The sequence below is a fragment of the Balaenoptera acutorostrata genome, chromosome 3 (genome assembly GCF_949987535.1).
Source record: "Balaenoptera acutorostrata chromosome 3, mBalAcu1.1, whole genome shotgun sequence".
In the NCBI taxonomy this organism is placed as follows: Eukaryota; Metazoa; Chordata; class Mammalia; order Artiodactyla; family Balaenopteridae; genus Balaenoptera; species Balaenoptera acutorostrata.
Window position 1 is genome coordinate 55,914,378 of NC_080066.1, and position 26,241 is coordinate 55,940,618.

The 26,241-nt window shown below is 46.9% G+C and overlaps 1 protein-coding gene across 1 annotated transcript in view; it reads left to right on the plus strand.

The window, feature by feature from the left end:
• ATP10A (ATPase phospholipid transporting 10A (putative)) overlaps nt 1-26,241 on the plus strand; it is a 181,854-nt gene that overhangs the window by 61,454 nt on the left and 94,159 nt on the right. The window contains 1 exon segment of the mRNA XM_007179130.2: nt 2,750-2,954. Within this exon segment, the coding sequence (XP_007179192.2) occupies nt 2,750-2,954 (205 nt within the window).

Sequence of the window (26,241 nt, forward strand, 5' to 3'; positions counted from 1 at the left end):
ATGACCTCATTTTGACTCAGTCACCTCTTTAAAGACCTTATGTCCAAATACAGTTGCTGAGAAAAGGAGGGCAGCTTATATCTAATATGTATGCTATAGGTAATGTATCTATTATATATGTATAGACATACACATGTAATATGTAATATAGTATATATAAGTTATACAGTATATGTTACTATATAACGTATATGATATACATATAATAAAAATAAGAGTAACGCAGGCCAGGCAGGGCTGTTGCAGGGTTGGTGTAGGGTCCACACTCAGTGCTGGAGCTCCTGCTGGAACAGTCAACTGGACTGTGGGGCTTCAGTGAGGAATTTTTGTCTGTCTGTCGAGGTGATGAAGGGGTTCTGTGATGCTGTTCTTCTACACGTGACTCCTGAGTCTGGGTTTTAAGGGTCCTGCTGCTTTAGGAGTTCCTGTGAGCTGCAGGGCCTTTCTCTTTCAGGCATCCTGGAGCTGCTCTGCTGCCGCTCCCTTTGCTTTCCATGGCTGGGACGGGTCCTCCCGCCAGGATGGTCGGTCACCGAGGTCTCCTCATCCATTGCTGTGTGTTTCCAGGGGCCTGTGCGGGGGTCTCCTTTGGGCTCAAATGTCTCCATCAAAGTTACTGTTTTTAATACATGCTCTGCTGGAGTGGGCAAGCTAATATTTTAAGATTTCAAAGCAGATGGAAACTGACTTTATTTTTGATGAGTTCTGTAAATGGAATGTAGTGAAGATAAACAACCCAGACAGTGTCACGCCCCGCCTCCTCCGGCCCGGCCATCCCTGCCTCCTGCCTGTCCCCAGGGCCAGTGTAGGACCACCGGTCTCCTGGCAGCTGCTGTCACACTGGGGCCCGTCCAGCTCACTGTCAGCGTGCACTGCCCACCTCAGTGACCGCACAGCGAATTAGCTTTTGGAAACCTTCTTCTGGAAAGGACAGGGCCTTTCAAATTCCTCGGTACTTCCTGTGGGAAGCCAACAAAGTGTCCTGATAAGGAAGAAAGACTAAAGAGCTAATGTTGCAATGATAGAAAGTCAAGGTTTGATCTTCAGAAGAGGAAATAGGAACATACTTAAGTGATGTTTCATTTGTCACTCATCAAGGCTGTCTGACCACTGGGAAGAAGTCAGACTGTGACAGTGAGCGGGCAGCGCCCTTGGGCTCGGGCTAGGGGACTTGTCACAGCTGGAAAAGGATGCCTCACCTGGACAGCACCCTGGCCTTGCAGGGAGGGTTGGGTCCAGAAGAATACCTTTGATTCTATAGCCCCCAGGGGGTGCTATCTAATGCTTTGGTCTCACCTTGAATTTATTTTTGAGGACAAAGTTGTATCTAATTTATCTTTGTTGGCCCTATAGCGACCAAAGTACGGTGGATCTTGAAACAGAGGAATGCAAGTAAATAGAGGCTTGTAGTGGAAGGGGCTACTTCTCTTTCCAGCACCTGGGGCAGCTGATGCTAGGAGCCCCTGGAAGTCTGCCGTGGGTTCCCTCAGATCCACAGTGTGGAATAAAATAGAGGTCTGACACTCAGGACTCATCACCCAGCGCTCAGGAGTCAGGTGAGACAGACTCGCTGCTGAATTGTTCTCCGGGAGCTCAGGCGAGGAAGTGTGGGGGGCCAGTGAGAAGGTGATGGTGAAAGTGAAGTGTGTTTTAGGGCTTTTTATTTTCCTAACAACATAACCCAGAGGATTTTTTGATGCAGTTTTCTCATGTAGAATGTCATGTTGAGATAAAGTCTTGTTCCTCTGCTTATTTATAAAACTGGACAAAACTGCCTTCAAGGAGCTCTTAAAAATGCCCTTTGTAGGATTAATGAGCCCATTTTTCCAGAGTGAAAAAAAATCTAAAGCTGAAATCTACACGTGTTTTCATCCTACTACCTATTAATCAATAGTAACTATCAGGTATTGAAAGCTGACTGTGGCAGGCACTCATTTGAGTGATTTTCTCCTTCATCTTGAGTGTTGTGGAGAGGATACATCTGCTGTGATCTCCATCCTGCAGAAGGTACAGAGGTTCTACTAGCTGTCTCTATGAATTTGTCTATTGTAGGGACCTCATAAAAGTGAAATCGTACAGTGTTTGTCCTGTTGTGACTGGCTTATTTCACTTAGCATAATGTCCTCTGAGTTCATCCATGTTGTAACATGTGTCAGAATTTCCTTGCTTTTCATGGCTGAATCATATTCCACTGTATGGGTATACGACATTTTGCTTATCCATCTATTGTTGGGCATTTGGGTTGTTTCCACTTTTGGGCTATTGGGAATAATGCTGTTATGAACATGGGTAGGCAAATATCCATTCGAGTCCCTGCTTTTAATTCTTTGGGGTATATACCTAGGAGTGGAAAGTGTAACCATTTTAAAGTGGACAGCTCAGTGGTATTTAGTGCATTTAGTGTTGTGTAACCATCACCACTACCTAGTTCCAGAACATTTTAATCACCCCAAATGGAAACCTGTACCCAGGAAACAATTTCTCTCCGTCCCATCTCCCCTCCCCTCAGGCTCTGGCAGCCACAAATCCACCTTCTATTGCCATGGATTTGCCTGTTCTAGATATTTCATATTACTGGAGTTTCACTATATGTGGCCTTTAGGAATCTTCTTTTAAATGCTTGTTATTATGGAAAATTTCAGCATACCAGAAAGTGGCACAAAGTGTTCAATGAGCTGCGTGTGCCCATCACCCAGATTTGGCCTCCATCGATCTCCTCCAGACATGTTAATGGCTGTCTCTTTACCAGGGAAGAAAAGCAGTACGTGAACCGATTCTGGAAAGAAATCCGCGTGGGAGACTTTGTGCGTCTTCGCTGCAACGAGATCATCCCTGCAGACATCCTGCTGCTCTACTCCAGTGACCCCGACGGGCTGTGCCACATCGAGACAGCCAACCTGGATGGAGAGACCAACCTGAAACGGCGCCAGGTGGTCCGAGGCTTCTCCGAGCTTGTAAGTGACCTGGCGTGTCCGGGGTCCCAGGTACCACATCCCGTGGTGCTTCCCATGCCAGCCCTCCAGGCCTTCGAGCACCTGCATTCCCTCCATCAGGCCAGGCTGATGGATGGATGTGGGACTGAGGGTCTGAGAGGACCCCAGTCCCCCTGAGCGCATAACCGGCCCGTGACTATGGGAAACAGAACCCAGTTTTATGACTCTGATTTCCACTGTACACTTCTTAAATTTGGAGTCCCTTTAAAGTCACTAGGAACACTTGGGACTGGCTGACTGTCAGCATTTACCCAGCTGTTGCTGTCATTCTAACACAGCAGCAGTAATGACCTGAACCCAGCATGTGGCTCAGGAATTTCTCTCCTCAGGGGTGTTTCTGAGTTCAGTGTCAGGTCTTCTGTGACTGAATTCTGCCTTGGAGGAGCATCGACTACAGCTCAGAAATGCTGGCCCTGTGGGGAGTGAGAAGTAGGAAGGGGAGCAGGGTCCCACCACCTATACCCACCGATAGCCTTGTGGCCGGAAAATTCAGACCCTGTCAGGGGTTTCCAACCTCTGTCCCCCTCCAGGTCTGTGCAGAGGATGCAGGGGTGCCAATGCCAGGGGACAGAAAGGAGCATGAGCCCTTGGGGATCAGGACGTGTCTGGCAGGGCAGTGGGCTAGCCCACACCTTGTTCTCCTGACACTGAGCTGCCTGTCTCTGTCACTCAGGGGCCTTGCCATCGAGGAAGGAAGGTTTAAGAAGTGCCTGAGGCAGTGAGCTCCTGAGTTTCAGGAAGGCAGCCACTGGGGGGGGGTCTCTTCCTCTGTCACATAATGGGTGTCAGTGTCACACACTGGGGATTTTCTTCCTCTGTCGTTGGCGCCCTCTCAGTGAGCTCCTACAGGAGAACCAGGCCTTAGAATCAGGACTGGGATGGGTCTGGAGCAGTTGGCTTGTTTTATAGCCTGGGGGGGTGTCCCTGGGGCACTGTCGGCATTTGACGTAGGGCATTAATTGTGCAGGATTGTCGGGGGGCATCCCAGCATCCCACTATGAGTGGCCATGCCGTTTACCCTTGGTCACTGTGACAGCCGAAGGCACCTCCTACACACTTGCAAAGGGCCAGATGGCGTCCCACACCCTGGGGCTACTGCTGGCCTTGGTGGCAGGACTTTCTGAGCCTGACACTCACCCACCTCCTGCAGACAGCCTGGACTTCCTCACCAGTGTCTGGATTGTCCTGCCCTCACTTCTGTCCACCACCATGATTTCCTCGTTTTCATCTCCTTTTGTGCCAAGAATGTTTTTGTGAGCTGCCTCAAATCTTTCTTGGAACGAGGCAAAGCATACATAAACATTAAAAATAGTATTTTTTTTAAATGGGATGCGTTTCTCCCAGATCAGGAGAGTTGGTGACAATGCTTGTTTGGGACCCTTGAGGCCCAGCACTGGCACATTCAGTGCGTTCCAGCTTCTGCATTGATTGTGCTCCAGGGTTTGGTAATAAATGTGGGCCAACCCTCCCCTGCCGTTTCCCCCCCCCCGGCCACATGTGCATGTGTCCTGAGGTCGCCTCACCCCAAGGCTTCTCCCGCAGTCCCCCAGAACCCACTGTTCCCAAGCCCTCTCCAGTGCACAGGCGTGGGGACGAGCCCTGAGGTCAGCAGGGATGGGCTTGGATTGGAGGGAGGTGGTGACCGCACAGGCTCCAGCTCCATCCAGGTGGAGCAGCCAGTGTGAGCAGAGGGTGCCTGTAACATAAACGGATGCATCTGTGTATCTAATGGGTGAAACTTCAGACGCTGTGCAAAATCTGGCGAAACTGCAGAACCTGAGAGCAGAGTGGATCTGTTTGGGTGGCGGGTGGGGCAAAGCCACGGGGGTGCATCTCCTTGGTCAGCTCTCGGGAACAACTTCCTTGTTTCCTGTCTTCTAATTTGTTCAGCTGCTGAACCCAGTAATATCTAAAAGCCTCCTCCACCCACTTTTCTCGCTGGTGCTTTGTATAAACACGCTGTTTGTAAGATGGATGTTGAAATTCCAGGATTGCTACAGACAGACACATCCTATATCCTCCTGCGTAGGGCCCGTGCATGCCTGAGGAGGTCAATGGAGCTGAGCCATAACTTAGTCAAAATGGCCAAAATTAAGAACCAAAACCATTTTGATTAAAAAAAAGTTTCTTTATCAGCACCCAAATTCTTCAATATGAATGCACACTCTAGTCTCTATTATTGGTATATTTTTTCACTTTCTGTTTTTTTCTCCCTCTTTCCCTAACGTCCAAAGGCATTTTTCTGGTACCTGAATTCTTGTTCATACATTATTATTCTGAAATGTATGAACTGCCCCATGGAATATAAAGATAGGAAGTCTCTGGCTTTTAAAATCCTGACAATTGGAAAACCAAGGTTTGGCTGTAACATTACAATGCCAGGAACATTCAGTTCTATGTATTGAAGTGGGGTTTTCATGGGTGGAGTCAGCTGGCGTCTCAGGCAGGTGAAGAGCGGATTCCTGTCCAATGCACAGTAACACAGTGCCACATTGACGAGGGCTCAGTTGGAAGTGCAGGCCCCTAGGAAAACTTAAATTAGAGGTGATTTGCAAAACTAAGGTGAAGAATATGAGAGGACCTTGACATTCATGCAGGGGCTGGGTGTATCTGTCAGGGTCCAGTGAGGAGGCAGAAACCACAGCTGATTCGGTCAGGGCAAGTTTGATGTAAAGAACTCCTCATGGGGGATTGCACAGTAAGAAGTGAAGGGACTCCCCAGAATGCAGAAGAGCTGATAGAGGGAACAGCCAGTGGTCCTGGTGCTAAGATAGCACCCAGGGAAGAGACCCCCAAGCCTGTCTTGTTCTTATGGCCGAGGGCATAGCTGTCCCTCATGGGATGGCAGAAAAGTTACTGAGGGGCGGGCTGTACCAGTGGGTCAGCCCTCACAGGTGCAGTGGAGCCATCCACTGGGAGGTGCTGGGCCTGGGAGCTTGCGAGATGCTGGGACAGGTGCTGCTGGAGCTGGGTGCTGGGGATGCCACCCTCTGTGTGGGGCTCCCACCACTGCCGTGGACGAAGGCCAGGTGACGGATCTCTGGACAGCAGCCCCATGGATCCCACGCCTGTATATGCGAGGTGTTCAGGAGGGCATGCAGAGAGCAGCAGCCTGGGCTGGGGTCTGAGGCTGAGCCTCAGGGATCTGGTTTCCCTGAGCTGAGAGCTGGGGAGAGCTTGTGCAGGCTGGGTCCTGGAGAACAAATCCACTGACCCTCCACCTGAAGGCCAGCTCCTCCCCCCAGCACCCTTGGCTGACAAGGCAAGAATGTGGCTCCTCTTCCCACCCTCTCCAACTTCCGAAGTCATTTATGAAGTGCTTGTTTGCTTGGGGAAGGATGCTAAGAAAGAGGGAAGTGGTCCACACACTGTAGGATCTGGTATAAGGCAGTGGGACCAACACCTAGAGGACCCAGGCCTGCTCACCAGCAGACACTTGATACTGAGCAACAAGAAGAATCCCATTAGGGGATTGGGCTTGGAAAGTGGCCTTCCGAGAGGCCTAGGGAGGCTCCCAGAAAGAGGGCTTAAATTGTATTCTGAAGGCTAGGATGGGAGGGTTTGGGTGCCGGGTAGGTGTTTTAGGCAATGATACAGGTCAGATGATATCTCAGAGGTGGAAACAGAATTGTATATAAAGAAGAGAGTTAAATAAATTGTACAGAATTGAGGGGCTGGAAGCACAGCGAGGTGGGAACGCATGGCTTGCCCAGACCCCTGAGTCCAAGGGGACAAGGCCCCCAGACACCTTCAGCCACCCAGCCATCTTGCCTCTGGAGAAGGAAACATAGATATTGGCACTTCAAAATAAACATTTGATTTAAAAGTTGGGGTCATGGGAGTTCCCTGGCGGTCCAGTGATTAGGACTCCATGCTCTCACTGCCAGGAGCCTGGGTCCAGTCCCTGGTTGGGGAACTGAGATCCCGCAAGCCACACAGCGTGGCCCAAAAAAAAAAAGTTGGGGTGAAATTGGCATTATCCAAGAAATAAGAGGGACCCCAAGGCTGAACATGAGCTGTCACAATAACAGCTCAGATTTGTTCCGGCTTCCTGGGGGCCAGGCGTTATCATGCCTCTCCCATTCATAGTGGTTCAAACATTTTTAAATCATATTTTTAAATATAAATTGTGAGGTAATGATGATCATACCCTTTTATAGATGACAAACAGGGAAGTCAGGAGATTCTGCCAAGGCCACCCTCCCCCACCCGTCGAATCAGTGGGGAGCCCAAAGCTTCCGGGTCTGGCAGCTCCTGGGTTGGCAGGATGGGGGTTCTCCAGCGCCCCGTCTTTCCTGTTCATTGGGCATCTGTGTTGCTTCATCCCACGCGTTCATTCAGACCTGCAGCCCTGCCCGTGCAGCTGCATGTGTTGAGCCTCTATATGGGGAGAAGTTTCTAGCTCATCTGTAACATTCGCACAGTCATTTCTGCAGAATGAGGAGGTCCTTAGGCTGATAATTTTACATAAAGATCTTTTTTTTTTTTTTTTTTACAGAGACTCACTTTTGTGATTTTTCATTCTTTTAACAAATATTTATTGAGCACCTACTATGCTTTAAATGCCATTCTAGGCACCCATCAAAACAGGTAAACGTCTTTCCCCTCATGGTGTTGTGTGACGTGTGAATAGGTAAATCGGGCAGAGGTGGACTAGGGATACTGCTGAGGATAAAGCAGAAGCAGGGGCCCTAAACATCAAGTGGTGTTGGAGTTTCAGAGGGGGTGGGGGCCCTGAGGCCATGTAAGCCACGTCGGTGTCAGGGAGGGGCCGTCTAGGAGGGGACTTACGTGTGAGTTAATTTCCTGGGAAAAAATGTTCCTCCAGTTTGTCTCTTGGATGGACTTGTGGGATTGTTGCCCACACCCCGGCTACACCCACAGGGCCATCTGCTTCCCACAGTTTGGAGCGGTGATTGTGGGAGCCGCAGGAAGAGCTGAACCCACAAGCCTGCCGAAGCTCGCTCTTTCCAGGCGTGTGTGGGTGTGTGCACACGTGTGTGCATGTGTGCCTGGTGCGTGCTCCCGATGACATTAGTGTGGAAATTTCCTAGGCTGGAAAAAGTCTGAGAAGCACTACTTTAAAAAGATGTACCTAATGTCTAGATTGGCACGGATCCTAAGACAGTGACCTGGCTTTTCTTCCACTTTGCACGTAGATTTTACTAAGTTACCACCAGCATTGGGTGCCAGACTCTCTCAGACAATGACAAAGCTCAGAGTTTCCTTTATGAGGGAGAGTCAGTCCTCCCCCAAGTTACTTGACAAAATTCAAGTTTAGCAGAATGACTAAAATTCCAAATATGTAGGAGACACAATTAATATTTTTTTGTTTCTACCTACACATGCTCCCAAAATTGTCTCTACCACAGGAAAACTAGGGGTGAAAAGGTGGTTTGTAAGATAGTTCTTACACCAAAGTTTCTTTTTCCTTAAACTGTTTGAGTAGTCTTCAAATTAACTATATTCTCTGCTGTGGGATTGAAGAAGGAAACCATCTGTCATCTAAGTGGAAAACAAAGACAGCTGGCTGGGTTTGTTAATTGGATTGGTCAATATCAAGCCTTGGCAAAAAGATTCATGGTTTTCTTTTACATAATGAAATATAGTCACTAAACTCATAATTTATACTGTGAGACATTTTTATTCTCAAATTTAACAATCACATATTTTGTTGAAGGATATTAAATAGGTAACAGGAAAGACTATGAGAAAGAAAATTATTTTGAGAATATAATAACTATATTTGGACTAAAAATTTAATTCTAGCAAGTGTGGATATTCAAAGCAATTCAGTTAGGTAGGTAATATAATTATCTGAGACATACCATGTTTTATAATATCAACTGCGTTTACTTCATGGGGAATGTCAATTTGGTTGTATAATAAGATGTTTTGGTTTCCAATCCCGGTGACTTTGCCATGGATTCTTTGCCTTGAAACTGTGGTCTAGGAAAGCAGTGCTTACAGAGAGTAAAGTACTGTAATCTTAATGAAAACAACTAAATGCCAGGAAGTTGATAATATTAGGCTCCCCTGAAGTATTAATCCTAAAAGATCTTATTACAATATATAGAAACGTCAACATTTTTTTGGGTGCATTTAACTTCGTGTTTTTTTGTTTGGTTGGAAGTGGTTATTTTCTATTCTAGGAGAAAGACAACTAAAGAAATAAGGTTTTTGTTCTATTCATGGTGGTATACAATATGAAGTTTTATTTTTCTTTGTATTTTCATTGGAAAAAAAAGGAATTTAGTCAAATTCCAACTTTTCTAAATGTAGTTAAATTGCATCAGCAATCGCAAAGAGTTTGAGGCTCTGTGTGTGTGTGTGTGTGTGTGTGTGTGTTTCTGGAGCAGGCATTTCTTACCAGTAGAAGGAGCTGGCAATGTGAGATCTGTCCAGTTGGCAGTAAGGTCCTCCTCACAAGTGGGTATGGGTGTGGTTGTGTGCATGTGTGTTTGCCCACATGTTAGTGTATTTGTGTGTGGGTATGTGCATAGGTATGTGTATGTGTGTGAGAGTGTGTGTGTGCAAGTGTATGTCCCAAAGAATAAAGCAAAATGAGCTAAGCGTGCCCAAGTTACCACTTTTGACTATCTTTGAGGAGAGGATAAAGATTCTTTCCTGGGCTAAGACATACTGTTCTAGCAGTATATTCATGTGCAGGAGCTCATTCCTGGGGGACCTGGAATTTTCAGTCTGGTTGTTGAGCATCTCCTGTTCACCGCTCGCATTAGGTGATGGTGCCCAGGCAGTCCCGTCTCTGCGCAGTGGACTGTGGGGCAGTTTGTTCCTTGATGGGGCATCGTGCCTGGGGCCGAGTCCCTTCCCCTTGTTTTCTGAGCAGAGCCCCCGACAAGAGGAAGGTCCCTGTTCCCACAACATGAGACCAGTTGCCGCAGCATTTGAATTTTTTGAGTTATCCTCCTTTTGTTTCTGAATGTTGAGTCTAGTTCCCCATTTTACCAAGAATTACTGGGAAAGTTATACAAAGCTTTCAACCTGCATGTACTCCTCCAGTGGAAGCCAGTGCTAGGTTCTTGTACTGGTGTGAGTGCTTCTGAGCGTCTGGCCTCCCCACACAACAGAACAAAGCAGAGATCCTTATCCACATCTGCACGGTCATCATGATGTCCTGTGAACCAGTCCTTGTGTTACCTACCAGGGTTCTTGGCCTTCCCCAATCAATAGAAATTGATAAGAGGCCAGGCAAGAAATTCAGGCAAGGCTTTACTGGGGCTCCTGCTGCAGCAGGGGTGAGTGAAAACAAGTAACAGTTTCCCTTGCTCACTCCCTGGCGGGGGTGGTGAGCTGGTTCCTTGTATGGGGTGAGGGTAGGGGTGTGTCCAGGGGTCGGGCTGGAGGGGTAGCTTAGGTGATCTGACCACCCCTTGGTGGTGGTGTGTGCAGGGGGCATGCCCAGTACCCTGCTTTTGCTCCTGGCTCTTCAGCAGTGGCAGTTGGGTGTGTTTTTTGGTCTTTTCATATCTTGTCCATAATGTGCCCCAACTGTGCATGCACGCAGTTATTTTTAGTCCCTTATAGTTTCTTTGTATTTTGTAGCTCCAGGAGACAATTGTCCAGGTGCAAGCACTGCAGCAAAGGGTCCCAGGTCCCAGGTCCCAGTCTGTCTCACTTGTAAGGGTAAGGGAGCTGTGCTACAGAGCACACTGTTACCTGCTTGGGTGTGGATGAAACTGTGCTCCTGACATCTGAATTGGGTTTAAACCATACTGAGATACATTCGGGGCTTTTCCAGCAGTGCTGACGAATAATCCATACTGTGGAAGGCACCGGGATTCGACCTAGCAGCCCCGATGGGCATTGTCACCCAGCCGAGGTCAGGCTGAAGTTTGTTGGTTTCCAGTGGAGCCTCTTGCAGTAGCAGATGTGTCAGGGCACCTTCCCCTCCCCCTCTAAAAGTATGTCATAGCCAGTGACCAGAAATCTTCCCCTCCGATCCAGAGAGCGGACACTGAGGTACATCTGCGTGGGTTTTTGTAAGTTTAGAATTAGGCCAAAGCTTCAGAATTGTTCTTTGTTGCACACACACACCTAACCCTAACCCTAACCCTAACAGAAATATCCATGTGTGAGTCTTGTGTCTTTGAGAAAAAAGGAAAGAAATATTCTCACATACTTGTGACGAGTGACTTTTCAGCAGATCTTCCTGCTGTTGGTTAGAAGTGAGCCCTTTCGTGGTGGTAAAGAAGGCTGGCTTCAAAGGACTGCAGATCTAGGTTTGTTTTGGAAGGAACATCAAATGGCTGGTTTGGTCATCCGGCCTTTATCAAGCGTTTTGGAGCCTTGACCATCAGGCAGGAAATCTTGTGAGGACAGACTTTGTGAGGTTGACATGAGGACAGACTGAGAGGGGGCGTGTCTCTCTCAGCCCTGGAGACCCTCCTCCAGGGCCGTGAGTGTTGAAACCCTGCTTGGATATTCTGAGTGTTGGTGCGTCAAGGCTAAGGGCGGGCAGGGAAGATGTGCCAGGAGGGTCGGGCTCTATAGCTCAGTTGGGACTGTTTGTCCCAAGCACCAGAGATCAGAGGCTCAAGAGCACTTGGATTCAACAAGGGGGGGCCGTCTGCCTGTTCTAAGCCATCCTGCACATCATGCCCCTTGGGGAGATGGGCATCTTTGTGGCAGCTGCCTGCCAACCCCCTGTTGACAGGAGACCCTAGGGCTGGCACTGTGCAGAACCCGGAACTGGGGGGGCTCTGTGACCCTTCCGGTGAGAATGAGACTGTCTGCGCCAACCCCCCTGCCCCCCGCCCCCGCCTCGGGTAGTGGTACCAGCTGATACTCACCCAGCACTCACTGTGTGCCAGGCCTCTCTGAGCCTCCCAGGTCACTGCTTCCTCTGATTCTCTTGAGGGAGGTGCTGGGACACCCATGTCATCCAGGTCCCGTGTGACAGATGAGCCCTGACACACAGAGGGACTCAGCCCCTTGGCCTATCATGGGGCAGAGGGACGGGTAGGACTCAGGGCCACCTCCAGAGAGCCCGGGACCATTGCTGTTGAATGTACAGGATAAGGAGGGCCGGGCCGGGCTCATCCACAGCCATGGGGGCGGGGTGGGGCAGGCAGAGCGTGGCCGTCCTTGGGGTGGACAGGGTGAGTCTGGGGTCCCGTGGTCGCACTGCCACACCTGGTCTGGCTGGCTTCCTGCCCAGCTTGGAGTGTGTGCTTCTGATTCCACCCCTGTGGCTTGAGAGGCATAGGAAATGTTTGCTTTATTCTAAGCAGAAGAAGCCATTTGTTCCACTGATTACACCTTTCACAAAAAAAGTCCACAATTAAAGGCGTTGAGCTGCTGTGGCAGGAGCAGGTGGCCAGGACACCCCTTCCTTCTACTACCCGCCCCACAGCTCAGGAGACCCCTCTGACCCTCCCCTCCCCTTGGTCATGGTCACTTCTCCCAAATGACTGTCACGGTCCAGTCATTTCCTGGCCACCCCAGCCCAGCACTTGGAGTTACTGCTCACCCGACCCTCCCTGAGTGCAGAGAGCTGGTCCCAGTCCTGTAGCTTCTGCAGTGCCAGGCCTGGGACCCCGACTGGGAGGCAGCCCCTTATGAGGTGTCACCTCAGCTGGGGACACCCAAGGCCCTTGTCCCGAATACGTGACTCTGAAAGGTCCCTTCATGGAGAGCATCTCCCCTCCCCTCCACAGAGCTCTTCAGAGCTGTGAAAGCTGCTGGCAACTAGCCTGGGGCAGTGGTCTCCACAGCTGACATTTGCTGGCACTTAACCACTTAACAGTGCTTTCTAGTATGGTTGACCTAAACCTGCCCTGGGGGTGCATGGGACCCTCTGGGGCTGGGCCCCCCCAGCGCTCTGCTTACCTTGGTGTGGTGTGGGGTGGGCAGGCGTTGGGCTGTTCCGAGCTCCCCAGGGTTTCCCCAGGGCTCAGGACAACTGCCCTGAGATAAGAACAGTTGCCTTCCTGTTTTACAAGTAAGGTGGCCCAGGTCCAGAGAGATAAGGGGGCTCGCCCCAGTCCTGCAGCTACAAAGCAGGCATCCTGGCTGCACTGCCCATTCCTGCAGCACCCCTTCCTGCCCCTTTGCTGCTCCAGCTCCTGCGCTCACCCTGCAGGGATGCTTGAGTCCATCCTTCTTAGGACAGCACCTGACTTGGCTCCTCCTTGCACCTTCCCATTGTGTCCACGCAGCGTCTTCCCCCTGCAGTTGGCCCTGAGCACTGCTACAGTGGCTGCTAGAGTCATGTCCAAATGGCAGCTCTCACCTTGGCACTCTGGCTCAGAAGCCTCCAGTGGAGGCAGGCACTTTAGAGCATTGTGGTAAAGTTAAGGGACAAGTCCCTAGGCCATAACGGGCAGAAAAGAAATTGATTACTGTCCAAATATTTGACTACAGTGCGCTGTGTAGCAGAACAGCCCAGTCTAAAGAAACTGCTGATGCCAAGAAGCCAGGGGCAGAATGCATGATATGTGTTTGTCTATATATGTCTCTCTCTCTCTATATACACACATAGATGTAGTAGATAGGGATGTACATGCACACATGTATCTGTGGGTTCCACTTAAGAGTTGATTAGTGGGAGGATTCCACTGGTTTGAAGTGTTGGCAAAACCCTGGCTAGGTTGTTTCTGGGGCCTTTGGGCTGTGCTTCTCACCGAGCTGTGGTCCTCGTCCCTGGCTTCAATCCAGGAGGCCTGGATGAGCACAGGGCTCTGGGGCTGGAGAGAAGGCTCTGTCTCTGATGGGGCTGGGGTGCCCCAGCTGGTTAGCTGGGGTGATGAGGGACCCTCGGGCTGTGGGCAGACGAGACGACCACCTGGACCTCTGGCATGCCCCCATGCAGGCTGCTGCTCTCAGACAGCAGGGACAGGAAGCAGTTGCCCCTGGGCAGTGTGGCCCTGTGAGCACCTGGGTCACTTCCCACAGCAGTGCTGCACTTGGGCTTTTAAATGAGCATGACAGCCATCACCGTTAGGGGTCTGGCCAAGATGTGGAGGGAAAACTGAGCCCTTGCCGTCTTTGCTCTCTGCCCTCCTTGAGATGGGCAGCCCGGGGTGGGGGGTGGGGGTGCTGCCTCCTCCCCGCCTCACAGGGTGGTGGTGATGGGGAAAGGGGAGAACAGGGAGGCTCCGAAAGCCTCCTTCATTGTTCACAGACTTAGCACTTTGTGTGCTGGGCACTGTGATTAAAACAGAAAACATCCCTTCCTTTAAGGAACTGCGGGTTAAGTGATCTGAGCTGTTGACTGGAGCAGAGCCGGATGCAAACTGAAGCCTGCCTGAAGCAGCAGGGGGGGCTCGCTCCGCGGCCACCCCCCAACCCTTCCCTCACTCCCGAAGGGTGGGTGATGCCTGGGCGTGTGGTTGCTCTGTGTGTGAGCCCTGCCTGCCCCGTTCCCTCCAAGACTTCCTAAGAAAAACCCAATTATAGCAGAGGCTGGCAGAGCTGGCGAGGCTGACTTGAGGCTGCAGCCCCTCAGTCCACACAGAGTAGAAATAAAGCTGACCTTCCATGGCCTGTGAAGTGGCGTGTGGCTTCCTTCTTTCCCAGCTTCCCGACCCACCTCAGTGGTGGCCGGCTCTTCTCACCCCTTCTTCCTGACTGCGAGGAAACCCCTGTTTTAGGAGGGGCCACAGTCCCTGACGGGCCTGGGGAGGAAGATGCTGGTAGACAGTTTGGGGTCTGAGAAGGAGGCCCCGGGCAGGCTTGGTCACAGTGAACAAGATGGGGGCCGCGGAGAGCACTGTGGAGAGCAGGCTCTGGGTTCTGCACCTGCTGGCTTGCAACCCGAGAGGGTCATATGACCTCTCAGGCTTCAGTTTCAACATCTGCAAGATGGGAGCAGTGTCAGAGATCCTCCTCTCCCGGCAGGCCAGAGCTCAGCAGGGGTGCCTCTGCCCCTGCCCCTGCCCCCATGGCTGTCCTCGAAGGAAAGGTGGGAGCGGCCCCTGTGTGCCTCTCTGTGCAGAAGAGCCTGATAATAAACACAGCAGTGGGAGGCATTGCCCTGAGCTCAGTGAGTCCAGAGTGGCTGGAGAGAGCTGGAGAGGTGGGTGCTAGTGGGGAATTGTGTGGGGTTCTGGGGAGGAGGAGGCTGCAGCATGGAGTACCGGCCTGTGGGTGTGGGACACTGGGTCTGCAGCTTTAACCTGCCTCCCTGGTGCAGGAACATGGGAGCAGGTAGGACACAACCAGCACCCTGGGGAGCTGCTCCTTGACCCATTCGCAGGGCAGGGCTACATGCTTCTAAGGGAAAGTCCTGGTTTTTAGAGGGAATCCTTGTGTCACATATTGCAGCTGTTGGCATGTATTCCACAGAGGAAGGGAGGATGCTGGCTTGATGTGCTGGGGACTGTTAGATCTCTACCCACAGCCCAGGAGCTCAGCAGACATGACGCCCCACGGTGCAGGGCCGACATCATTACCAGGGTCCATGGACCTGCCGGGGCTCTCTGGAGGTGCTTCACCTCAAACTGTAGGATGGTTGTAAAGGCCAGGCTTGCAAAGGGAAAATAATTGAGAAGGAAGCCTTCGTTTATGTCCATAAGGCTCCTCACAAGCGTTCACCAGACACACTGCAGAGTTATCCTCTGCAGTTGGCAGGCTGCAGCCGGGAGCTTTTGGCACCCTTGAATTCAAGGGCAGGGCCCATATGATTTCTGGTATCACAGGTGGGGCGTCCTTGGCGATGACCCTTGTATCTCAGCGACCGGAAGTTAAGGATGGCTGAGATCACCAGATAGGGCATCCTTGGTCCTGGAAGCCCACACTGCACCATGGGTCTTAGACTGAAAAACTATTTGCACGTAATTCCTTGTGTTCTTGGGTCCTTGTCCGGAGGTTGGTGGGTAGAGCCGCAGCATTGCCCTCACCTGGGGCTGGTGATAACTGCAGAGTCCCAGGCCCGCTCAGCCCCACAGAGGCAGGATCTCGTTTTGATAAGATCATTGTGGGATTCATGTCTGAGAAGTCAAGCGGTGCTGATTTACACCTGGACATACTTAGTTTTCTGTATTTCCTCTGTTTTCCGGACACAAGTAGGATAATAATCAGTTTCTATGTTCTTCTTGTCTTCTTGATGGAAGTAGGTATTTCAGTAATTCACTAATTAAGACACTTCTTTTTTTTTTAAAAAAAAAAGTCACAAATATAGATCACCTTCTACAAAAGATGTGCCTTTGAACACCTCTGGATAAAATAAAAGTGAACGATATTCTCCCCTAGAAGTAATTTCAGGGATGCTTTGTTTGCACCGCTAGGTTAGTCCATGGGGCAGGAGCAGTGCTTCCTGGGGTGAGTACGGGTACAGCGGGTTCTGGGCCCTAGACTTCATGGTCCCGGCAGCCTCTTCTTTCGGCGTTCCCAAGGTAGGGCCACTGTCACCTGGTGTCCTAGGGAAGCCGTTCTGCCCAGCTGAGTGCCACTGCGCATTAGGGCTACTCCGATTCCCACGCTGGCTCTCCTGCACGCCTGCCCTCCTCCCTTTCACAGGACTCCTGCTGCCACCACTTCTGAGGGGGCACTCTTTCTAACACACCAGTGCTTTGGAATGCTGTCCCCAGTGTGCCCCAGGCCTCCTTGCTTGGTGTCCTGGGTCCTCCCCCGGGTGTGCCTACGGCCTCGGGTGCTTCCTCTGCTCCTGGAGTCTGGCTTCCCTTCAGGTCTGCCCGTGGGTGAAATTTCAAATATCACACCCGTCCTCTGAGACCTCCAGAAGTATTGCAACACAAGACTAAGATATATAACAAGCATTCTTGGCTTTTAAAGTTTAAAATGTAAGGACAAACCACAGGCACACGGCACACCTCTGTGACCGACATGAGTGCACACGTGTGTGTGTGTGCATACGTGCACGCAGATAGATACACAGAGACCTGCAGTCTTCGCATTATGGGGTGCCTGCCCTGAGAATCGGGATTTTTACCAGCTAGGTCAGCTGAATCTGAAAGGAGCGACCTTTGGCAGAGATCCCCAAGGGTGGAACTGCTTACAGAAACTGTGTTCTTCCCAACCCCTGCCTGTTTCATACTTACTGCTGTCAGGGCCATGAGACTGTTTTGGGAAAATGCCTTACTTAGGTCTCTGGGAGTCCTCAGAAAGGGTGACAGACCCTAAAAGGTTGTGGTGCATTGTATTGGGGTTCTCCAGAGAAACAGATCCAATAGGAGAGATGAAGATAGATAGATAGATAGATAGATAGATAGATAGATAGATAGATAGAAGGATAGGTCAATCTCTGTCTATATATAGTTTCTCTCTATATCTCTTTATATATCTGTGTATCTATGTCTATATCTCTCTATATTTGAGTCAATATCTATATGTCTCTCTCTTTATATATATATATACATATGTGTGTGTATATAATGTTTCTTTAGAGGAATATAGAGATATATAGATATTTCTATATATGGGAATCTATGTACATATAGAGAGATTTATTATGGAAACTGGCTTACAGGATTATAGAGACAGAAGTCCCATGATCTGCCATCTGCAAACTGACAGGAAGGACCAGGGAAGCTGATGTGTAGCTCAGTCTGAACCTGAAGGCTTGAGAACCCAGGGAACCTATGGTATGAATCCCAGTCCAAGGGCAGGAGAAAGTGAGGAGAGCTGTCCCAGCTCAACAGTGAGGCAGGAAAAAGGGCGAATTCCTCCTTCCTCCACCTGTTGTTCTGTTCAGGCCCTCAGTGGATTGGAGGATGCCTACCCACTTTGGGGAGGGCATCTGCTTTACCAGATCCACTGATGCAAATGCTCATCTTGTCCAGAAACACACAGACACACCCAGAAACAATGTCTGATCTGGGCACCTCGTGGTCAGTCAAATCGGCACATAAAATTAACCACCACCTGTGTTTACTTGGTATCTTGTGGGGTTTTCCTTGGAGAGAATATGAACAGTAAAAAGGCAGAGGGAGGCAGTTCTGTAACTTCTGCTTTGGCCCTGACCACCCTTTGAGCGTGGACTCTTCTGCTTCTGACCCTGACTTATGGCTTGAGTGGGAGGACGTCATCCCAGGGTCTCGCAAGAGAGCAGGAGAAGTGGGAGGGGATAGAGTTGTGGTGAACAGGTTCAGGAGTCAGTGAGGCTGGGCAAGGGTTGGGGCGGGGAGGAGGCCACCATAACATGGCCTCGGGACCTTGACCAAGTCACTTCTCTCCCAGACATCTAGAAATGGACAACATTGGACCATGAGGTCTCTGAGGCCCCTCTTGTCCCTGCTCTGTGACTGCCTTTCATGGAAAAGGGTAAGGACACTGCAATGGTGTGGATGGAGAGATGACGGGGATTAGTAGGCAGCTATGCCCCAGTCATGACACATCCAACTCCAGCGCCCGCCAGTGCATTTGCTGTGTGCCAGGCCCCCAAGGTGACCTCTCAGGTGACCCTCAGTGACCCGAGGGGTTTGTATATATCACTTCTCCAATTTTACAAAGGCAACAGCTGAGACAAGGAACATGAGGTCTGTTGCTCGGAATGAGATGCATGGTGTGATGTGCTGGACCCTGGCCTTTGGCCGAGGGAGGCTCTCATCTGCCTCAGAATGCTGCATTCAGAGGCCCAGCTTTGTCAAGAATAGAACAGAGGAAGGTAGACTTGGTCAGGGAAGATTTAAGTTAGACATGGGGCTAGACTCTCCTGCATGAATAAGACAATAGTGTGTTCTACCCTAGTGTGGGGAGCTGGGGGCAGATGTCCCTGCAGCAGGAGGTCCTGAGCTGGTCAGGAAGCTCTGGGCTCTGTTGCAGTATTGTCAGCAGCAGCTGTGAGGTGAGGGATGTGCTCATTGCAGAGGAGGGACGTGGACGACATTTAACGCAAGGGCCCCGGTGGCTCAGAAGAGTTTGTGCCCAGAGAATGACTGGACATCATCAACTTGGGCACCGTGGATGTGTCAGGAGCCTCCCTCAGGAAGGAGAGCCTCTCTACGGCTTCCTCTGGGTCCCCGCAGCTCCACTCACCGTTTTCTGCTCCGTCCCCTCGGGGAGCTCTGCCTTGGCTGGACCCTCCCCAAGGGGCCTCTTCTTCATTGCCTTGCTTTACCAGCCTAACCATTCACATCTGCTGCCCTGTTAATTCTCACCCCATGAGACAGCATTGCCATTGCCCCCACTTTACATGAAGGAATTGGGATCCTGGATAGATGCTGTGATTTGCTGGCAGGCACTCAGCTAGTGCAGGAGAGACCTGGGATTCCCATTTGGATTCGTAGACCCTGCCTACACCCTTTGTCCTCCCAGCGAGATCACCGGTTCCTAAACTAGTTCACGCACCCTAATTGGTAACCAGTGCCTGAGCACTGCAATGTAGGCTTGTCAGTTTCCTTCTCAGTTAAATTCTGTGTATTGGGTTGAACCATTGCTGTTGTGTGGGTCAAATAATGACTATACTAATACTTTAGGGACCTCATAAAATATACAGGACAAACATTTCAGGATGAGATTTAAAAGGAGTATCCACAGCAGTCTGTTCCTCGCTTGCTGCTGTGTGGTGGATCTCATCGGAGGCCGGTGCTAGTGGAGAGCGTGTGCGGGCATTGGTGTCTTCGTCATGGGTGGATCACACACATCTGTGACAAGGGGAGTGATCAGAAGCCTGTGATCGTCTCCCTGGAAAAGAGGGACATTTGTCTGAGTGCCAGGCACCCCACTCTGTTCCTTCTATTCTGTATTTCTCCTCTGCTTTGATCTAGGTGAATCAGGTTAGCTGCCTGAGACTGTATGTGAGTGAACCTGGCAGGGTTTAAGTACACTGCACCACTGACTGACTGCCTGGCAGGAGCTGAGAGTTTCCCTCCCTATGCCCTGGAGGACAGACCCACAAGTGCCCCTGCTGCCCCCAGGGGCAGGTGTGCTGAGAGGTGGGGAGGGAGCAGGGAGGAGAATTGCTGTCTGACTTCAGATCATTGGATAACAAAGGGGATTCTTTTATTTGCTCAGGATTTTCATCCTGACAGCGATTAAGGTCAGGAGGAGAACGAGTGTTGCTAGCTAGTTAAGTGTGTAAATCAGTGTAAGCAACAGAGGTCACTGCTGTTGACTTGCTTGGCAGAGCAAGTGGGCAGCTGCTGACACCTGTGTTGCCAGGGGCAGAGGAGCGAAGGAGGCGTGCATGAGAGTAGCACACATGGCACAGCTGTTCTCCGTCACCTGGAGCCCCCTTTCTCCACCCCTTCAAGCTGGACACTGACCTTGGGGGCAAGAAGGAGTACATGGAAGGGGATTCTGCCAGGGCCAGCTACATGCCTTCTGGGTGTCCCAGTTTCTTCATCTGTGTCAAGTGGGTAAGAAAATGCTTTCCTGTTGTGGGGATTGGAGACAAATTAAGGCATGGTTCCTGGCACACGGCATGTCCTCAGTAAACGAAAGGGCTGTGTTTGGTTGCTAAGCAGGTCTGCGATGGACCAGGGACACTGTGGATGTTCTCAAGGATCAGAAGGGTTGTGAGTGGGAGGTGAGCTGAGCCTCGGGTGATAGGAAGGTTTAGACGACTGGAGGGGCAGGGAGAGCAGACTGAAGCTGGTGATGGAGGCGCGGGGAGCGCGATGTTTGAAGGGATGCTGGAGAGGCGGTCCACAGAGGAAGTGAGTCCTAGGACCCAGTGAGAGGGAGTTGCTGCAGGGGAGCCTGACCATCTGCTGTCATCTGGGATGCATTGTGCTCACCAGTTGCTGATAGTCAAGAGGCAAACAAATAAGCTTATGTTAAATGAAAGATCTAGAATTGAAAGGACGCCAAGTCCCAGGGAAAATAATTTATTTCAAGAATTCCATGTGCAAGCAACTTAGGCTTGTAAAAGTAAAGCTCTTGATTGGGGCAGGTTAATTTTGCTGGAGAATGAAGTAAGCATAGGTGGAGGATCAATTATTTTCTTTTAGAATAAGTTTCTCTTTTTCTAAAGTGAAAAATATCCTCAGAGAAGTCAGATGACAGTGTAGTACCTAAAGGACAGGCAATTGAGTGGTTGTTTTTACCTACTCTGTAAGACTCATTCAAAAAATTAAAAATTAGGGAAAATTAGTGTGCCACTAGAAAAAGAAAGCCCCACATTTTTTCTATTTAATTATCAGTTGCAAACTCTAGCTGCCCTTTCATTTTAAAAACTGCTTCATTGAGGTGCAATTGACATGCAATAAACTGCACATATTTAAACTGGACAATTTGATGAGTTTTGACAACATGCGTATACACCATGGAAACCATCACCACAGTCAAGTTAGTGGACACATTCATGACTCCTAGAAGTTTGTAATCCATCTCTCCCATCCCTCCCTGAGGCCCTGGACAACCATTGATCTTCTTTCAGTCATTATCGATCATTTTGGATTTTCTAGAGAATTACACATGAAATCATATAGTGTGTACTTTTTTCCTTCTGGCCTTTTTCTCTCAGTACAGATATTTTGAGATTCATCCAAGTTGTTGTGTGTTAATAATTCGTTTCTTTTCATTGCTAGTAGTAGTTCTTTATGTAGATATGTCTCAATGATATACCTTGATACATTCATCTGTTGATAGACGTTTGGGTTTTTTACAGTTTTTGGTTGTTACAAATCAAGGTGCTGTGAAAACTCATGTATAGGTCTTTGTATGGAAATAGGCTTTCATTTTTCTTAGATAAATAAAATACCCAGGAGTGGAATGGCTGGATTTTACGGTAGGTGTATGTTTAACTTTTCTAAGAACTGCCAACTGCTTTCCCAAGTGGCTGCACCATTTTGTGTTCCCACTAGCATGTATGAAAATTCTGGTTACTACACATCCTCAACATTTGGTGTGGTGAGTGGTCAGCCAGTATTTTTATTTTACTTGTGCTAAAATATGTATAACATAAAATTAGCCTTTTTGACATTTTTAAATGTCCATTTAATGGTATTAATTTCATTCAGTGTTGTACAAACATCACCAATATTTAGTTCCAAACCTTTTCATCACCCCAAACGGAGCTCTGTAACCATTAAGCTATACCTTGCTATGGCCCCAGTCCCTGGCAACCTTTTATCTACCTTCTGTCTCTATGAATTTGCCTATTCTAATTCTATATATTTTGTATAAATAGAATAATACAATATTTGTCCTTTTGTGTCACTTATTTCACTTACCATTAGGTTTCAAGTTTCATCTATGTTGCAGCATGTATCAGAACTTTATTCCTTTTTTGGCTGTGCAATATTCCATTGTATGTATATAGCACACTTTATTTATTCATTTGCTGATGGACACTTGGGTTTTTTCACCTTTTGGCTATCATGAATGATGGTGCAATGAACATTGGTGTACTAGTATCTCTTTGAGTCTGTGTTTTCAGTTCTTTCGCGTTTATACTCAGACGTGGAATTGCTGGGCCACGTGATAATTCTATGTTTAGGTTTTTGAGGAACCACCAAACTCTTTTCCACAGTGACTGCACATTTTACATTCTCAGCAGCAATGTATAGGGGTTCCAGTTTCTCTAGATCTTTGCTAACTCTTGTTATTTTCCTTTTTAAAAAAAAATGATAGCCATCCTAGTAGGTATGAAGTGGTATCTCTTTGTGGTTTTGATTTCCATCTTCCTAATGACTAATAATATTAAGCATCTTTTTATGTGTTTATTGACCATTTGTATATACTCTTCAGATAATTGCTCAAGTTCTTTGCCCATTTTAAAAATAGGTGATTGTCTTTTGTTTTCCAATTGTAAGAATTCTTTATATACTCTGGATATTAAACCTTTATCAGATGTATGATTGCAAATACTTTCTTTTAGTCTGTAGGTTGTCTTTTCAGTTCAACAATAATGTTTTTTCATTCACAAAATTTTTAATTTTGATGAAGTCCATTTTATCAATTTTTTCTTTTGTTGCTTGTGCTTTTGTTATCATATCTAAGAATTCATTGCTAAATGCAAGGTCAGGAAGATTTAGCCTATGTTTTCTTCTAAGAATGTTATGGTCTTACTCTTATATTTAGATCATTGATCTATTTTGAGTTAATTTTTGTATGTGATGTGACTCAGGGGTCCAACTTCATACCCAGCACCATCTACTGAAGAGATCATTTTTCTTTTTTTCTTATTGGATGGTTGGGCATCCATTTCAAAAATTATTTGACCTTATATACAAGGGTTTATATCTGGGCTCTCTATTCTATTCCATTGGTCTGTTAGTCTGTCTTTATGCCGGTACCACACTGTTTTGACTACTGTAGCTTTGTAGTAAGTTTTGAAATAGGGATGTGTGAATCCTCCAACTTCATTCTTCTTTCTCAGGATTCTTTTGGCTATTTGGGGCCCCTTGCAATTCCACATAAGTTTGAGGATTGACTTTTCCATTTCTGCAAAAAAGGCTGTTGGGATTTTGACAGAGACTGAATTGTATCTATAGATTACTTTGTTGGTATTGGCATCTTAACAATATTAAGTCTTCCTATTCATGAACACTGGATGTCTTTTCATTTATTTAGGTATTGAATTTTTTTCAGCAATGTTTTATATTTTTCACTATACAAGTCTTTCACCTCCTTGCTTAAATTTATTCCAAGATATTTTATTCTTTATATGATGTTGTAAATAGAATAGTTTTATTAATTTCCTTTTCAGTATGTTTGCTTCTAGTGTATAGAAATGCTGATTTTTGTATGTTGATCTTGTACCCTGCGACTTTACTGAATTTATTAGCTATAGTACTTGAAGATTCCTTGAGACTTTCTATATATAGGATCATATCATATGTCACTTTCTTAATAGATACAGGGCTTTTCAGGGTACCTGTTTCTTCTGCAGTGAGTATTGGTAGTTTGTGTCCTTTAAGGAATTTTCCCCCTTTTGCCTACTTTGTTGAATTTATTGGCAAATTTTGTTCATACTTGCTCAATCCTAATTCTGGTAGTTTGTATCTTCCTCTCTCTCTCTCTTTTTGTTTTCTTTATCAGTCTAGCTAGAGGTTTATCAGTTTTATTGATGCTCTCAAAGAGCAAGCCTTTGATTTCAATGATTCTGTTTTTCTTTTTTCTTTGTAACTGATTTCCAGTTTGATCTTTATCACTTTCTTTTGCTTACTTTGTTTCATAAGGTTAATTCGGAGGTCATTGAGTTGAGTCCATTCTTCATTTCTGATGTATGAATTTTGTGCTATAAATTTCCCCCTATATTCTGCTTTAATGGAATTCCACGTACTTGTGTTCTCACTTTCATTCAGTTCAAAACACTTTCTAATTTCCTTTTTTATGTCTTTTTGACCCATAGGTTATTTAGAAAGGTGTTATTTTGTTTCCAAATATTTGGGCATTTTCCAGAGATCTTTGTTACTGATTTCGAACTTAATTCCATAGTGGATTGAGAACAAATTTTGATGAATTGAACTATGTTAAATTTATTGATACTTGTTTTATAACCTAGAATATGGTCTATCTTGGTAAATGCTCCACATGCTCTTTTGAGAATAGTGTGAATTCTGCTGTTGGGTGGAATGTTCCATAAGTGTCAAGCAGGTTATTCCGGTTGATGGTGTTGTTCAAGTCTTCTGCTCCTTGCTAATTTTTATGCTACTTGTTCTATGAATTATTGGAAAGGGCTGTAGAAACCTCTGAGTATAATTGTGCATTTGTCTATTTCTCTTTGCAAATCTACCAACTTTGCTTCCTTATTTTGAAACTTTCTTTTTTGGGGGCATTTTGACCCCTTTATCACTATGAAATAACTTTGTACATCCCTGGCTATATTCTTTGCTCTGAAATTGACTTTCTCCAGTAATAATATAGTCATTCCAGCTTTCTTTTGACTGGTATTAACATGCTAACCTTTTATTTTTAACCTATGTGTGTCTATCTTTAAAGTGCATTTTTTGTAAGCAGCATAGTTAGGTCTTGCCTTTTTTAAATTTTAATCCTTTCTGATAATGTCTACCTTTTAATAGAAATATTTAAAGCTTTGGCATTTAATATAATTACTCATGTGGTTAGGTTTAATATTTGTTTTCTTACCTCTATTCTCCTTATTTTCTTTTCCTGTTCTCTCTTTTAGCTGTAACTCTTTATTTTACTATTTTAGTAGCTGCTTCAGGGTTTGTAAGAGACACCTTTCACTCATCACAGTCTATCCCAAGTGAAATTATTCCATTTCACATATAATTAAAGAACCTTGCAATGGCATACTTACATTTCTCTTCTTGCAGGCTTGCAGCCTTGGTACTATTGTCATCATGCATTTTACTTTGATAAGTGCATTAAATACCACAATACATTGCTATTAATTTTGTTTATACACACATATCAAAGAGATTTACATAATAAGAAAAAATCTTATATATCCATCCATATAGTTACCATTTCCTGTGTTCTTCATTCTTTTGTGTAGAGCCAAATTTACAAATGATATCATTTTCCTTCTGCCCAGAGGTCTTTAACAGTTCTTATAGTGTGGCTCTGTTGTGATGAGTTTTTTCCAGCTTTTGTTCATGTTTTAACATCTTTATTTTGCTTTTCTCTTTGAAAGATATCTTTACTAGGTATAGAATTCTAGGTTGACAGTATCTGTCCTTTCAGTGCTTTGAAGATGTTGCTTCCCTGCTTATTGTTTATATTACTTCCACTGAGAAATCTGTAGTCATCTTTATTTTTGTACCTTTATATGTAACATAGTTGCTCTGAAGATTTTTGGTTCTGAGCAAATTGATTATGATGTGCCTTTGTAGTTTTCTTTGTAATTTTTGGCCTTGGGATTCTTGATTCTGTAGGTTTATAGTTTTTATCAGATTTGGAAACTTTTTTGCCATTACTTTTTCAAATATTTTTTTATACCCTCCCCCTCCTTTGAGGACTCCCAAGTAGTCAAATATTAGGCTTCTTGAATTTGTCCCATAATTCACTGATGCTCTTTTCCTTTTGATTCTTTTTCTTTTTGTATTTTAGTTTGGATAGTTTATGTTTCAGTCATTCAAGTTCACTGTCTTTTCTTTTGGAATTCTTAGTCTGCTGTTCATCTCATCCAGTTTATTTTTCATCTCAAACACTGTCATTTTCATCTCTAGATGTTCAATTTGGTTCTTTTTTTTATGCCTTTCCTGTCTCTACTTAAAATTTTAATCATAGGAAATCCAGTCATAATTACTATTTCAATGCCCTTTCCTATTAATTCTAACAACTGTCTCTTTTCTGGATCAGTCTCAAAGGATTTATTTATTCTCCTCATTATGGATCTTATTTTCCTGCTGTGTATTTGGATTTTACATTATTGGGTGCTGCCTATTTTCATGTTCCTTTAAATATTCTT